At 34.3% G+C, this 14,617-nt stretch overlaps 3 protein-coding genes across 3 annotated transcripts; 1 reads left to right on the forward strand and 2 right to left on the reverse strand.

Moving 5' to 3' along the window:
- The first annotated feature begins 492 nt into the window (after window positions 1-492).
- Window positions 493-1,561, forward strand: LOC126679517 (thaumatin-like protein). Its single transcript, XM_050374563.2, has one exon. The coding sequence runs from the start codon at window positions 544-546 to the stop codon at window positions 1,213-1,215; it is 672 nt and encodes a 223-aa protein (XP_050230520.1). The 5' UTR covers window positions 493-543; the 3' UTR covers window positions 1,216-1,561.
- Window positions 1,562-2,733: 1,172 nt separating this feature from the next.
- On the reverse strand, window positions 2,734-8,793 carry LOC126679514 (SMR domain-containing protein At5g58720). Its single transcript, XM_050374561.2, has 11 exons — window positions 7,984-8,793; window positions 7,792-7,817; window positions 7,295-7,381; window positions 6,977-7,056; window positions 6,158-6,384; window positions 5,888-5,964; window positions 5,713-5,769; window positions 4,651-4,718; window positions 4,444-4,550; window positions 4,264-4,334; window positions 2,734-3,154 (listed from the first exon to the last, which is right to left on the reverse strand). The coding sequence occupies exons 1-11, from the start codon at window positions 8,567-8,569 to the stop codon at window positions 3,032-3,034; spliced, it is 1,509 nt and encodes a 502-aa protein (XP_050230518.1). The 5' UTR covers window positions 8,570-8,793; the 3' UTR covers window positions 2,734-3,031.
- Window positions 8,794-10,163: 1,370 nt separating this feature from the next.
- On the reverse strand, window positions 10,164-11,793 carry LOC126679515 (phloretin 4'-O-glucosyltransferase-like). The gene has a single exon (XM_050374562.2). It carries the CDS (start codon window positions 11,783-11,785, stop codon window positions 10,286-10,288), a length of 1,500 nt encoding a protein of 499 aa, XP_050230519.1. The 5' UTR covers window positions 11,786-11,793; the 3' UTR covers window positions 10,164-10,285.
- Between the last annotated feature and the right edge of the window lie 2,824 nt (window positions 11,794-14,617).

Here is a 14,617-nt window from a genome sequence, read left to right on the forward strand (position 1 = left end):
GCCAAATTTATCATCAACATTTTCTTACTAATAATCTAACTTCTACACGCAATTGATTTTATCAAAATCAATTCAAAAGCTATAATAATAATAATAATAATAATAATAATAATAATAATAATAATAATAATAATAATAATAAAAAGAGAGCCTGCCATTTTAACTCATTCAACCAGCTGAGTCCGGTCCGTTTGTATTCTTTCTAGAATTAGAAAATATGCTTCAGTTGATTTGAATGAAAAAAATTATACGAACCAATGTACTGGTTGAATCAAAAAACCGGTTGGTATTCATAAATTTGATAAAAAAAATTATTATTATTAAAATTATAAAAACTCACATAGATTTAATTTTTTTTTTATTTTTTTTGATAATTTAATTAATTTTTTATTATTTGATTAAACTAATTGAACCAGTTCAGACAGATTTGATTTTTAAAATTCTCGGTATCAGTGTCACCACTATCACTATATATACCATGCACCTTCCTTCATATCACCACACACCAACATTCACATAATTAACCAATCCTACTCGAGAAAAATGAGTCTTTTTAGATCTTTTTTCACTTTTCCCTTGCTTTTAACTTACCTCGCCTTAGCTCAAGCAGCTACATTTGACATAACCAACAAATGCCCTTACACAGTCTGGGCAGCAGCCTCACCGGGGGGCGGCAGGCAACTCAACACCGGGGAAACATGGCCCATTAGTGCTAACCCCGGTACCACACAAGCCCGCATTTGGGCTAGAACCAACTGCCAATTCGACGCATCAGGAAGAGGTAAATGCGAGACAGGAGACTGCAACGGGCTTCTCGAATGTCAAGGTTACGGTACAGCACCTAACACATTAGCCGAATACGCACTAGACCAGTTCGAACGTCAAGATTTTATCGATATATCGAATATCGACGGGTTTAATGTTCCTATGGAGTTTAGTTCAGCATCAACAGGTTGTAGCAGAGTGATTAAATGTAATGCAGATATTATAGGACAGTGTCCAAATGTGTTGAAGGTTCCTGGAGGATGTAACGGTCCGTGTCCTATGTTGAAGACAGAGGAACATTGCTGCAATTCTGGAAATTGTGGTCCGACAGAACTCTCAAGGTATTTTAAGGAAAGATGCCCTGATGCTTATAGTTACCCTGAAGATGATCGTACAAGTTTGTTTACTTGTCCTACTGGGACTAACTATAAGGTTATCTTCTGCCCTTGAAGCTAAAAGATTTCACGGACGACATTTATATGAGAAATTATTACATAGACTTAGTCTACGTACCACGTCATCCGTAGACTAAGCCGATCGCATTATAAAGGAGATTGATATAGAATAAAGGAGCTCCCAAATTTAGTAATGATAGATATCAGGAGTTTAAATGTGAGCATTTTATTATTAATTCAGTTGAAAGAATTTTATTAGAGCAAATAAATATAGAATAAGAGTGTTTTCTTAACGTGAAAACTCTGAAATGGAATTATAATATCTCTACCATTAGGTATTGTCTAATGTTTCCTAATGTGAAGAATTAATATTTTAATGAGTTTCATGCCATGGTTTGTCATATTCAAATTGCTTAGAATTGCTCCTTAAATTAAATGTCATGTTCAGATTTCTAATTAATATCATAAATGGTTTGGCTTGTGTATTAAACTAGGCTTTCAGGTTAATTAATTATAACGCAAAATGATTTTCCTAACTATAGTTTTGACTATTATCAAAAAAAAAACTATAGCTTTGACTATTGGTATAATTTCTTCTATCTGTTTACAAATAAATTTATTAAACATAAATATAAATTAATTTCTAAAAAATAAAAATAAATTAATCACAAATACTAATCTTATATGATCAACATGCATTTTAAAAAAAGAAACAGTAAATTTCTAATCTCTCTTTATTTAGTGCTAGCTTTGAAATTTAGCATGACTTGACTATAAGTAGTAAATAAGTCAAGATGCAATTGCCTCATAAACAATATTTTTTTTTGCCAAAGGCCTCATAAACAATATAGTACTGGACTTTTGAACTTTCATATGAGATATAGGCTTAATCACTAAAAAAAAAACCACCTTTTAACTCTTTTTCAAATGCACCCTGACATTGCAATTTTGTCAGTTGCACCCTAATTCGCATCTTTGGTTTTCAATTCCACCCTCAAATACTAAATTGATCTATTTTTCATCTGGAAAAAAGTTAAAATAAATCATCCATTTCACTTTTTATGTGAAAAAAATTCAAACGAGTACTTTATAAGAGTTTTTATGAATTTTTCCCGAGTGAAAAAGAGTCTAATTTGATTTTGAGGGTAGAATTGAAACCCAAAGGTGCGAATTAGGGTGCAGCTGACAAAATTGCAATATTAGGGTACAACTGAAAAGAGGCTAAAAGGTGGGGTTTTTTGTGGTGATTAAAAAAAATATAATATGCAAAAACCGATTACTTCTAGTGATTTTGAAAAATTTGATCATAACTAATAAAAGCAGCAAAAGTTTGATATTTTTTGGGAGTTTGGACTTTATAAATACTTAGAATTGTGACTAAACAACATTTCCTTGATTTTTCAGTTTCCAAAATTATATTGATAATTCATCTATTCATTTATTCCAAACATTTTGAAAAAATTATTTGTTTTAAAGGGACTGATATAGTTTAGCATTCGCATTGAAACTAAAAGCATCATACTGATTTAAAATAGAATCCTAGCTAATCGTCCAAACAAGGGTGACATCCTCCTTAGCTCCCAATAAAGAAAAATATTTAACAGTTCCATTCATTTACAAGCGAATGAACAATTGAGATACATAGCTCTATAAATTACATCCTGACCATATATCACACTTCTCATCAATTGACACTTAAATCTACCGCTTCATTCTAAGATCAGCTGTATGTCTAGCTTAACCTTTCACATAACTACATAAATTGAAAGTTGTTTCTACATAATTATGAACATCTGAAGCCTAAGAAATTATGGCAGCGGAATAAATACAACAAACCTCTTGTGGTTTCGGCTGATTTAGCGAGCATACAGTTAATCAGTATCGCTATCTGAATCCAGAAAGCTATATTCTTTGGATCCGTCAATCTTAATGAGCAATGCTCCCGGATTCTCTTTAGTCCACCTTATACCTTCTTTTTCCAGCAGTCCTATGATCTGCAAATAGCAGATGATGTAAATCAAAACGGAAGCTTATAGCTCTTGTATAAACAGCATACGAGGTTAGTTATGAAAGTGATAATTCAAACAAAGTAATGGTAGGGATATAGATTTGGAGATTTCAATAGTTTCCAAACTGCAAACAGGGAAACAAAATTAGTACTTCTCGTGGAATGAGGCCCCCCGTGTAGGGGTGAGCATCGGTTCGGTTACAGAACCCCCCATATTCACCAAACCAATCGGTCTTTTTCTTTGAAGAAAACCGAACAGAAATAGAGTAAAATTTCGGTTCGATTCAGTGATAACCATATATAAGCTGAATATCATGATGTATAACAATTATAGGCTGCAGCACAGCGGTAATGTACGCTACCAGTTGGCTTTCGTCATGTTCAAACCCACCAAAGTCATTTTCCTATTCTAAAGAAGTAAACATGAAAAAAAAGAGAAAAGGAGAGATTTTCAAAAGAGCAGAATCAAACCCAGGCCCCTAAGGATGGAGAACATACACTCCACCATAGGCTAAATTAGTTATTGCTAGAAATGTTGCAAAATATGCTATATATATATATTTATCTCGGAATTCGGACAGTTCGGCTATTTTGGTTTTCCCATTTCAGAAACCAAACCTGAACAAAATAGTTTAAAACCGAACCCAGCCTATATTTTGGTTCGGTTCTGTTCTTCAGTTAGGTTGGTTTTTGCACACCCCTACCCCCATGCGCTGAACCCAACAAATTTGTATTTATTGACACAGAATCCTGGAAATAGCACAAATACAGTGTTTCAAACACATCATACGACATACCTCATATTTAGGCAATACTTATAGAGATTATCTCTTATTAGAGTTTAGTATTAGCATGATATGAGCCGTTATGCTAACTGATCAACTTCTATTCAATTTTCCACCATTTACATCCCCGGAAAGAAATCTCATTTACTCAATACTGTTGATACTACAGAAGTTTTGTTTGTGTGCTAGATGTATCATGGAATGTGGCCTAAACCACCAATCAAGTTAAAAACAAAATCTAAGACCTTGAAAATACTAAGTTAATTGATATTCCAAAATAATACCCAATAAAGTACATGGGAAACCATACCGATTCTTTGAGTTTTGACTTTCCAAGACCATGGGTCCCACATCCTGTGATTACTCTCAAAGTTCGAACAGCTGATGCAGACCAGAAATGTTTGTTAAATTATAGAACAATATCATATGTCCATTCAGAAAGCTGAAACGCTAGTATACTTCCAAAGTGAGGGGGCCAGCATACACTTACAGCGGACATATGTTCCAAATAGAAGGTGAAGTTTCAATAATCGCATTGCTTGTTTGACATGCTGCCCATGGAAATCAATTGTTATCACATTCTCAATATCCTTATTTCTGCAGAACACAAGAAGTATCTTAGCCCATTTTATACATTAAGTGTCAACAAAAAAATCATCGTTATCATTTGTAAAAACTAAGTCATCATGCAACTGACCTAGCTTTAAATATATCCTTGCTTGCATTTTCTTCTGCCTCTCGGGCCAACTTAATCTGTACTCTCCCCTGTTCAAGTATATCAGTCCAACACAATCTCATCAAAATCCACCAGCTACATGCAGGTTAAAACATTACAGGTGGGATCATAAAGAACCAATATACAACATAAATAAAAATGAACTGTCTTGGATCCTAAGAGCAACTGCAGGTACCTTTAATCATGTCACAATTAAAATGACACAAAAGTGTGACCAGTCAATAGCACGAGCTATCAAATGGGATATAAAAGGCGCAATGAGTGGATAATCAAGCCACACAATGTGGATGCAGAGACCTCAAATCCCTAAAGCCTATGTATCTGAACTTCCCAGTTTTAGACCCTGTTTGGCAATGTGATGATAATGATGAGAGACCGAGAACAGATCCCACTCTCCTATCATTGTTGCTTTGTCTTGCCAAAATTGGTCCGAATAAAAAGAGGTATGCCCAGGCCCTATGATGTCATTGTTGCTTTGTCTTGCCAAAATTGGTCCGAATAAAAAGAGGTATGCCCAGGCCCTATGATGGGATAGTGGGAAAGAGAGGAAAATGATTACCTCCACTAAATTCCTTGATTTTTTCACCAGCCTTTTTTACTGTTGGCAACAAATTGTTCAAGGAGTACAAGTATGGAAATGTCCATTGCAGGTTTTTTCCAACTTCTTTTTACCTACCTAAAAGTTGGATATGTCCCATACCAAGGGAAAAGAATACCTTTTTGTTTTCCCATATTAGTTTTCTTTCTGTTGTTACTTACCCAGATATCTTATTTGTCACTCTCATTATAGTTAGAAACAGCACTAAAGGGAAAAGGAACGATCTTCAAACATTAACTTCTAAGTACGCAAGGCAGTTCGACAACCACTATGAAGCAGTTGTAGACTTGTAGTGAGTGAATTACTAATTTATTGAACATTACTTGACTTAGTAGGAAATATAACATGAACTTATTCAGAGAGATGAATGGAGTAGATCTAAATGCATATGCACAAACGAAAAATACTACACAAAGCAGACTTACCTTGTCAGAAAGGTAAGATGCATACTGTCGCTCACCCTTTGAGTATGCAACTGCAGCCTGCATAAGGATTAAATTTCCATCAGAAACAGTTATATGTGCTAAATTCTTATTACTTTTAAGAACCTGAATGCAGTACCAAATAGTATCATAGTAACAAAAAATGGGAAAAACTTACTTTTTGATAACAAGATCGCATTGAATCCCAATGCTGCTTTGCAGATTGTCTATACAAATGATACTCAGCACCTTTAGCTACACTTCCAAGATAAAAAGCAGTAAAACGGTAGATAGAGTAGAAAAAAAATTATCCATGCATGCAAGTTCATTTAGTGCAGAGAGCATGTGTGCTGAGTAGAACTCCAAATTAGGAGATGATGACAGGACTACGTTTTAAGAGCATAAGTCATTTGTTTAACAACAAATTAAAAAAAGTACTATTAAATACCAAAGCCACCCTGCTGAGGAACTGCATCACTAGGTGGATAAGCATCAATAGCAGGCCCCAATAATTGCATTTTTTTTGCCACATTCCGCCAATTCATAGTCCCTGGTTCATGCTCAGAGCTTGTGGGGATGTTAAACAATGATTCCAACACCTTTTGAGGAATATTTGTTTCATCCCTTCTTGAGATAGTTGGAGGTTCAGAACTCGTAAGGACCTCAGAATGTTTCCTACAATAGACAAAATATTACATTAAAAGGAATTAAATTGACAAACATGTTCTCAAGAAGCCCCAATCTAGGAGATTAGAGATCCTTCATGACTACTAGATAAAAACAGTACAACCATAAAACATAGCTTTCAACAAATAAGCAATTCACAGAGTTGAATAACCCAGCAACTGGCAGAAGACTATTAAATAAAACTATCAGCAACCCTAAAAGGGGCTAAATCACAAGGGGAATTCAAATTGGATTCAGTTAGAGGTATCAGATGTGTAATGTTCTTATCAGACTATTCTAAATAGATTTGATGTACATTAACGTACATCACAGCTCAGTGAAGGAAGATATATACAGCAACTTAATATCAGAAGCTTACATTAACATAGTAGCAGAAGTAGGAGGAACCGAATCAACCGATGCCAATAAATGTTAATATCACAGACAGTTTTTCAATTTTTTACTGAAGACTCCCTCAGAGTTTATTAAGCCCATGACTCGTGCAAAAACACCCATTACCCAGAAACACGCACATACGCAAACATGCAGAGAAGGAAAAACTGGAACATCAGGGGCAACAAGAATAATCTAAGTGCAATACCTGCAATCATATCCCCATATGCTATCATGAACTTCGCTTTCAGCTGAACTAGAAGAGTTATCGATTGCCCTCTCTGTCACCTATGAGAAATACAATAATCACCATTAAAAAAATGAAACACAGAATGTATGTACATATCAGATGATCAAGATTGATAAGAGAAAAAGTCTAGTATTTTAGGAAAAGAAAACCAGAGAGGCCATGAACCAACATACAAATAATTATAAATAATTGCATTATAGCAAGCAATTGCAACTAAAAAGGGTTTACCTAACATATCCAACAGAATCAGGTAGCACATAAGCATATATTACTTACATTTTCATTACAGTCAACAAGGAATGCAGTATCATTTCTCAAGTGCTCGTAGGAAGAAGAAGATAGATCAAGCAACACATCCAAAGCCTGGGAATTTGGAAGGAACACTAGAACATATTATTACAGTACGCAAGATATTCATCCAAAAACAACAGGACTCTATTATTCCAATAACTAGATCTTAGTATGACATCTATTGAAAAAGCTTCTTTCGTTTTAGCAATTTACTGTCCTAAGTGGAAGTCAAAGCGTATCAGTAGATTCACGAAATATGAAAACAAAATAACTAGATCTTTGTAAGACACTTATTCAAAAAACTTTGTTCCTTTTAGCAATTTACTGTCCTAAGCTGAAGTCAAAGCATATCAGTAGATTCTCGAAATATGAAAACAACTTAAAATGTTGATTGCAATTGTGGGAATACACCGGTACTGACACAAAAAACGACAATCTAAATGACTCCGGACATAGTCCAACTCACACAGTTTCCTTTATACCTTTTCAACATTATTTCCACATTGACCTGCAAGATAAGTTTTAACTTAACGTCAAGCATCAAACAGCTGCAACGATCAAATAACAAATATTCAATTTTACATACATTCACATTTAAGAAGATGAGCTCGGACAAGTTAATTTGCACGCCAAAATTGAAACGAAAACTATGAATAGAACAGAGAAATACTTACAGAGCACGTCTCTAACAACAGCCATACCGAGGTCACAATCATCACTGAGCATAGAACACAAGAACTGTTCAGCATCTTCCTTAGTCGCCAAAAATTCTTTAGGTTTCGAAGAGAATTTCTCTCTACCAGGACTAGCCTTCACATATTCTTTGCCTATAATGGTGGAAACCGTCCCAGTAACGGCAATAACTCTCTTCTGCTTATTACTTCCTCTATTAAAGCCCTTCCTATTATTCACCATATTACCCTCGGAAACCGAACCGCTGCTACTAGAGCTAGAAGAACCGGAGGTCAAATCGGAACTGAAAAAGCCGCTGGAAACCGAACTAGAGGTGGAAGGACCCTCCGCATTGTCTGAGAAGTCGGCAGCTAAGATGTCGGCGGCTCTGTTAATATCGCCGTTGGCTTGTTTACAAGCCGTTGACGCTTCTTCAAAAGAGATCGAATCAAATGCTTCCATTAGTGCTAAAACGGATACGTTTTCAGTTTGTTGCTGTTGCTGATTGCTTGGCTGACCATGAGGAGAGACGGCGGCGCGTGGGGAACGGTGAGTGTTCTTCTTTCTTTTTTTAGTCTGCTGCTTCATGATTAGATTGAGTGGGAGAGATTATTGGGGGATGGATTGAGTTTGTGGAACCCTAAATTACTGGGAGATAGAGAGGGTAACGGAAACGAAAATTGAATTATGCGCTAAAAATTGAATTACTGAAAATATCAAAGGATGTTTTTATTTAGATTCAAAAATAAAATTAGAAGAATCTCCGTCGGTACGCGTTTTTTTAGAGAAGTCTGTTTCGACTTCATGCTCTTTGTTTGTTTTTTTTTTTTTATAGCATAGATAACAATAGGGTTAAGGTACAAAAATGGTCCTAATGTTTACCCTGGAGCTCACATTTCCCCCCTAATGTTGTTGAGTCTCAAAAACAACCCTAATGTTATCAAAGTAGAACAAATATACCCTCTGTCTAACAGTAGTGTGTTTGAACATTAACTCGGTTGATTAGGCATACAATTAGCTGTTGCTCTAATGTTTTTCGAGTCTCAAAAATGACCCTGACGTTATCAAAATGGAACAAATATAACCTTAACGTTACCAAATTGGAACAAATAGACCCCTCAGTCTAACGGTGGAGGGTATATTTATTCCACTTTCATAAGATTAGGGTCATTTTTGAGACTCGAAAAAAATTAGGGAAAAATGTGAGCTACAGAGTAAACATTAGGGTCATTTTTATATCTAATCCCATAACAATATTATTTAAATAATAATTAGCCAACAAACTCATTTTTGTACCTTATCCCATAACAAGAAGAGCTTGTTGACGAATTATTATTAAAATTCTTATTCGAGTTTATTCTTAAACCACTAATCAAGCTGTCGTGGACCTAAAAGAGTCGAATACCACTATATTCATGTTCGGTTGGTTTAAATTAATCAACATAAAATCAAATTCGACATTGGTTCGTTTAAAATACGAATGAACACGAATCGAACTCTTTTCGAGTCGAATACCAAACAGCTCAATTCGTTTACACTCTTATTTGGACTTGACAACTACTTTATGAGCTATTAAATTATATATTCGTTTAACAAAAAAAAATCAACGAACAGTAGTAAGTATAATTAACTCAAATTATAATTAGAAAAACACACACATTTAACATTATTTAAAATTCTTGAGCATTACCTTTAGTCCAACCGAATTGGAAGGGATGTAAAGAGTTCTACGGAGGCCCCTTTTGACAATTTATATAAATATTACTCCCTCCGTCCCAAATTGATAGGCAATTTAGGACAAACACAAGTATTAAGAAATTTAGTAAATTTATGCAAAATGAGTAATTCTATACAAACATACCACACATATCCCTATTTAATGCAGTGTTGATTTTATTTATTAGTGGTTTTTTCTCTCTTTTTAATGTAATATAGTACAATTAATGAGGATATATATGTCATTTAAACATTTAAGCAATAAATTACTGCCTATAATTTGGAATAAACAAATTCAAAATACTGCCTATCAATTTGTGACCGAGAGAGTATTTATTATATTTACACTGATTTGGATATCTCTAATTTTTTTTTTAAAAACAGATAAATAAAAAGATAAAAGTGCTAGATGCTTAAGATGGATTTTGCTTTTTATTTTTTCCGCTTGTGGTTAAATGAGCTATGCTTAATAACCAACCATGGAATTATTTGATTAATATTTTCATTTTACGAAAAGTATCATAGAAATATTGAATTTCATCCCCCACAATGAATACAATAAATATAAAGAACATTAGCTACTACAAATTAACAGTCTGTTCCATTAACCTGATCCACAAAAGCCTTAAGATTAATGTCCGAAGAGCCACCTTCCATGACTGCATCTTTAGCTAATATCTTCCATTTCTCTGCATTCTTCCGTATTTCTTCACCTTTCTCTCCATCGCCCATTACCAAGTCCAAGCTTCTCTTTATCTCCTCACTTTCAACTATCCCTTCTCCGTTACGTGCAACTCTCACTCCACTCTTCCAAACATCTTCAATCAGCTTCGCGTTCGTTCCTTGATCGGTCCATTGCGGAAATGCCACCATCGGAACTCCGCATACTAGCCCATCCGTCGTCGAATTCCACCCGCAATGCGTCACGAAACATCCTACCGAAGGATGCGATAGAACCTCTACCTGATTACACCATGGCACTATCATTCCTTTCTCTTCCAATTCCTTTCTGCAACTCAACTCATTGTCTTCTTCCTTTTCCTTTTCTTGATTCGGGTTCGGATCTTCTCGTATGACCCAAAAGAACGGACGATTACAAGTCAATAACGCTCCGGCAATCTCTTCCATCTGTTTCTTGGATAACACGGATAAGCTTCCGAATGATACATAAACCACTGATGATTCTTGTTTCGAGTCGAGCCATTTTGTGTACTCTTTCGATGTTTGAAAAAGATCGCCTCCGAATGAAGTGTCAGACGGATCTTTCCCGTCAAGATAAGCAGACGGAAGTAACGGCCCAATTCCGGCGAGACTGAACTTGTCATTACCGATAGCTTGTAATGCTTCAGATTCTAATGCATCAAAAGTATTGACTAGTATTTTAATATTATTTTGTTTACTTAGTAACTCTATCTGCTCTTGAAATGTTGACAGTATAGCAGGGTAAGTATTAGGCGGAAGTACAAACGTCGGCAAGTCACGGCTGACGAATGCCGGAAGCTTTCCCGGTAACTGAACGGCGTAAGAAGGGTCACTACATTTAGCAAACTCATCTGCATACCCATTGAAGTAATAGTAATAGATTCCGAGAACAGTAGCGGGCTGAATCCAAACAAGTGTCCATGGGAGGTGATGAGCACGCGCCACCTCGGCTGCCCAAGGAAGTAATAGCGTGTACGCCAAGCAAGTGAAGGGCTTTCCTTCATTGGCACTAGCAATGATGAGTTCGTTTATCGTCTCTGATCCCCGGCGCTTGAGCTCCGACATGTACTTGATACGGTCGTCTTCGGATGTAACGCCGTCGTCATACCCGTCGGAAAATGTAGCGAATGTTAAACCGTCGGGGAAAGAGGCGTTGGTCATGCGACGGGCGGCGGATACACAAGTAGCGAGAGTAACGCGAACGCCGATGCGTATTAAACGCTTGGCGAATTGGAGAGCTGGGTTGATATGTCCTTGGGCTGGAAATGTTATCAGAAGAAAGTGAGCTTGTGCTTGAACCATTTCTAGAGAGAGAGAGAGAGAGTGATGCGGAAATCTAGAGAGAGAGAGGGTATAAGAGATGATTTGGATGCACTTGAAGAGCATAGGTTGGCAAGATATATGTAGTGATGAAGAGTTAAATAAAAAATAAATTTTAATACTCCATTTATAAATTAACTAATTATATCAAATTAAATATCCACAACTATGGTCCATTCGTCAAAAATCCATATCTCTTTTGAAAAATATATGAATGTAATAAAAAGGTGACGTTTTGATATTATTATATATGTTTTTGAATAAAGGATGTTTTTGAATAAAGGGCCATTTGTATACTATATTCAATGTTTTACGGTAGTAGTATGTAATCTCATTTTTCAAAATGGCGCATCACATATTTTAAGTATTATGTAGTATTTCTTTTTATTCTGTAACGTTGTTTTATGCAAAACGTCGACGTTTTTGTACAAAGATTTTAAATTTATTTTTAGTAGAAGCTAAAATAAGCTATACAATGCAAATAGAAAATGAAAAATTGCTATAAATATAAGGCCTAATCACTCAAAAATCCCTCACCTTTAAACTTTTTTTCAATTCCACCCCGACGTTGAAAATTTATCAATTTTACTCACTTTTAAATTTTCCGTTTTCAATTGTACCCCAATATTTTAATTTTTGTTAATTTTTTTACTTAAATGATGAAATCATTCAATTAATTAAGTCTAAACATAAAATTAAATTCTTTTTTATTCAAAAAAGTACAAATAAGTCATTTATTTTTAAAAACTAACTAAAAACTATAATCAAATTAATACTAATTTAAATTCTTAATTAATTTAACTAAATTTAAATACATTTTAAAAATATACAATCAATATATGCGAGACATGGAGAATGTTTTAAACAAATTTCCAAACGTAAAAGACGTTAATTTAATTTTTCAGGGTACAATTGAAACACAAAAATGTAAAATAGGGTAAAATTGACAAATTTTCAACATCAGGGTATGATTGAAAAGGGGCTAAAAGGTTGGAGTTTTTTTTAAGACACTAGGCCTAAATATCAAAGGTTGAAATTTGATATACAAAAGATCCCTCCTTCGATAAAAGATGAAATGAGCTAGTGTGATATTAAAACGGTCTATAAAACTTTTTTTGCTAATTAAACATAAAGTGGAAATTTTATGACTACAAATTTGAACCAATATTAATGAAGTGTCATATAAAGGTTGACGTTTGTAATGACGTTTTGTGTCTAAGATCTTTGGCCTCATACTCGCAAACTATAATAATGTGAAGAAGATGAAAAGGACAAATAACATAAAGATAAGCAAATTTTGTCCAGACATGAACACCATTTGAGACATAAAAGAGATTGATTGCCGCAGATTATGTTCGTTTCTTTTGGGAAGCATGTGAGTGTAGTGGAGCACAAGTGATGCACGACTTGTAGTTTCTGGAAACTATTCTTTTCAAGTGGACAATTTAGACACTCAATTTTGCTATCGCCATCGATTTGGCAAATGGTGTTATTCTGTTTGTTTTGATGTAAGACCACAAGTGCTTTAATTTTAGGCTTAATGGCAAAAAAAAACCCAAACTTTTACGAATTGTTGCAATTATATCTAAACCTTTTAATTTTTGCAATAATATCCAAATTGCATAATTTTGTTGCAATAATATCCAAATTGCATTTTTTATATGAATCTTTTTGAGTTTTTTGCCATTTTTTGGGACTTTTACTATATTATTACACATCAAAACATAATAATAGCCTAATATCTTAATTGAAAACAACAAGTTTAGCCACTAATTTGACTATTATTGCTACAAAAAATGCAATTTGGATATTATTGCAACAAAAAAAATGCAATTTGGATATTATTGCAGAAATTAAAAGGTTTGGATATAATTGCAACAAATCGTAAAGGTTTGGTTTTTTTTTTACCATTAGGCCTTAATTTTATGGCCAAGTGAAAAAAAAAAAAACTTTCATACAAATTTAAACATTTCAATTTTATCCAATTTATCCTGAAACGTATGATTTCGTTTCTATTTTGTCCAATTATATAATTTTTCTCATGTGGCGCCTACATGGCGTTAATGCGACAGCGCCACATACGTAAAATTGTATAGTTGGATAAAATTGCAACAGACTCATACATTTCGGAACAAATTAGATAAAACTAAAAAATCTGAATTTTTATAAAATTTTTATAAAATATATGGCCTCATTTTATGCTATCTTCTTTAATTTTTGACATTAAACGATGCATTCCAACCTGCCCTAATAGATGGATGGTGTGGTAAGCTAAATATTTGCCTGAATTCCATATCAGTAACAATTTGCCAAAATTTAAAATTAAGTTTGGTGCCTGGAAACCACTTCGAAGATAAAGTCAGCACACCATTGCTGAGAGTATGAAGAGAAGATAAGTGTTTTAGGTAAGAAAAGTGATTAACCTCTACTGACTCTCAAAATAAAGATATTTATAGCCTTCATTAGAAGATAAATAATTATACAACGCAACGGTTATCCCACGTCATTCGTGCAATAAAACAATGAGGCGTTAGTCATGTGCAAATGTTTAATGATAAAAATATATACAATAAATAAAAATTCCTTATCGCAAATGATCATTATTAACTTGTTGTAAAAATGACGTGGAACATCCATTATATGGGATAAACACTCTTAGAAGATAATCGCTAATTGGTTATTTATCTACTATTAGCGAAAATCCCAAAATGACTCCACGATCACATGTTTATAGGAATGGTGTGCCGAAATTGCCTTTTGTGGTTTAGGGTCCGATTTATTATTGGATTGGGATTTTCTGAAGTTCAAAATGAACTTGAGAAGGTCATGTTCACGATCTACACCGTTGATTATAAAATGAAAGGTGTAGATCAAAAGAGTATAATTTTAATGAAATTA

This window comes from Mercurialis annua, linkage group LG4 (assembly GCF_937616625.2).
Source record: "Mercurialis annua linkage group LG4, ddMerAnnu1.2, whole genome shotgun sequence".
Lineage (NCBI taxonomy): Eukaryota > Viridiplantae > Streptophyta > Magnoliopsida > Malpighiales > Euphorbiaceae > Mercurialis > Mercurialis annua.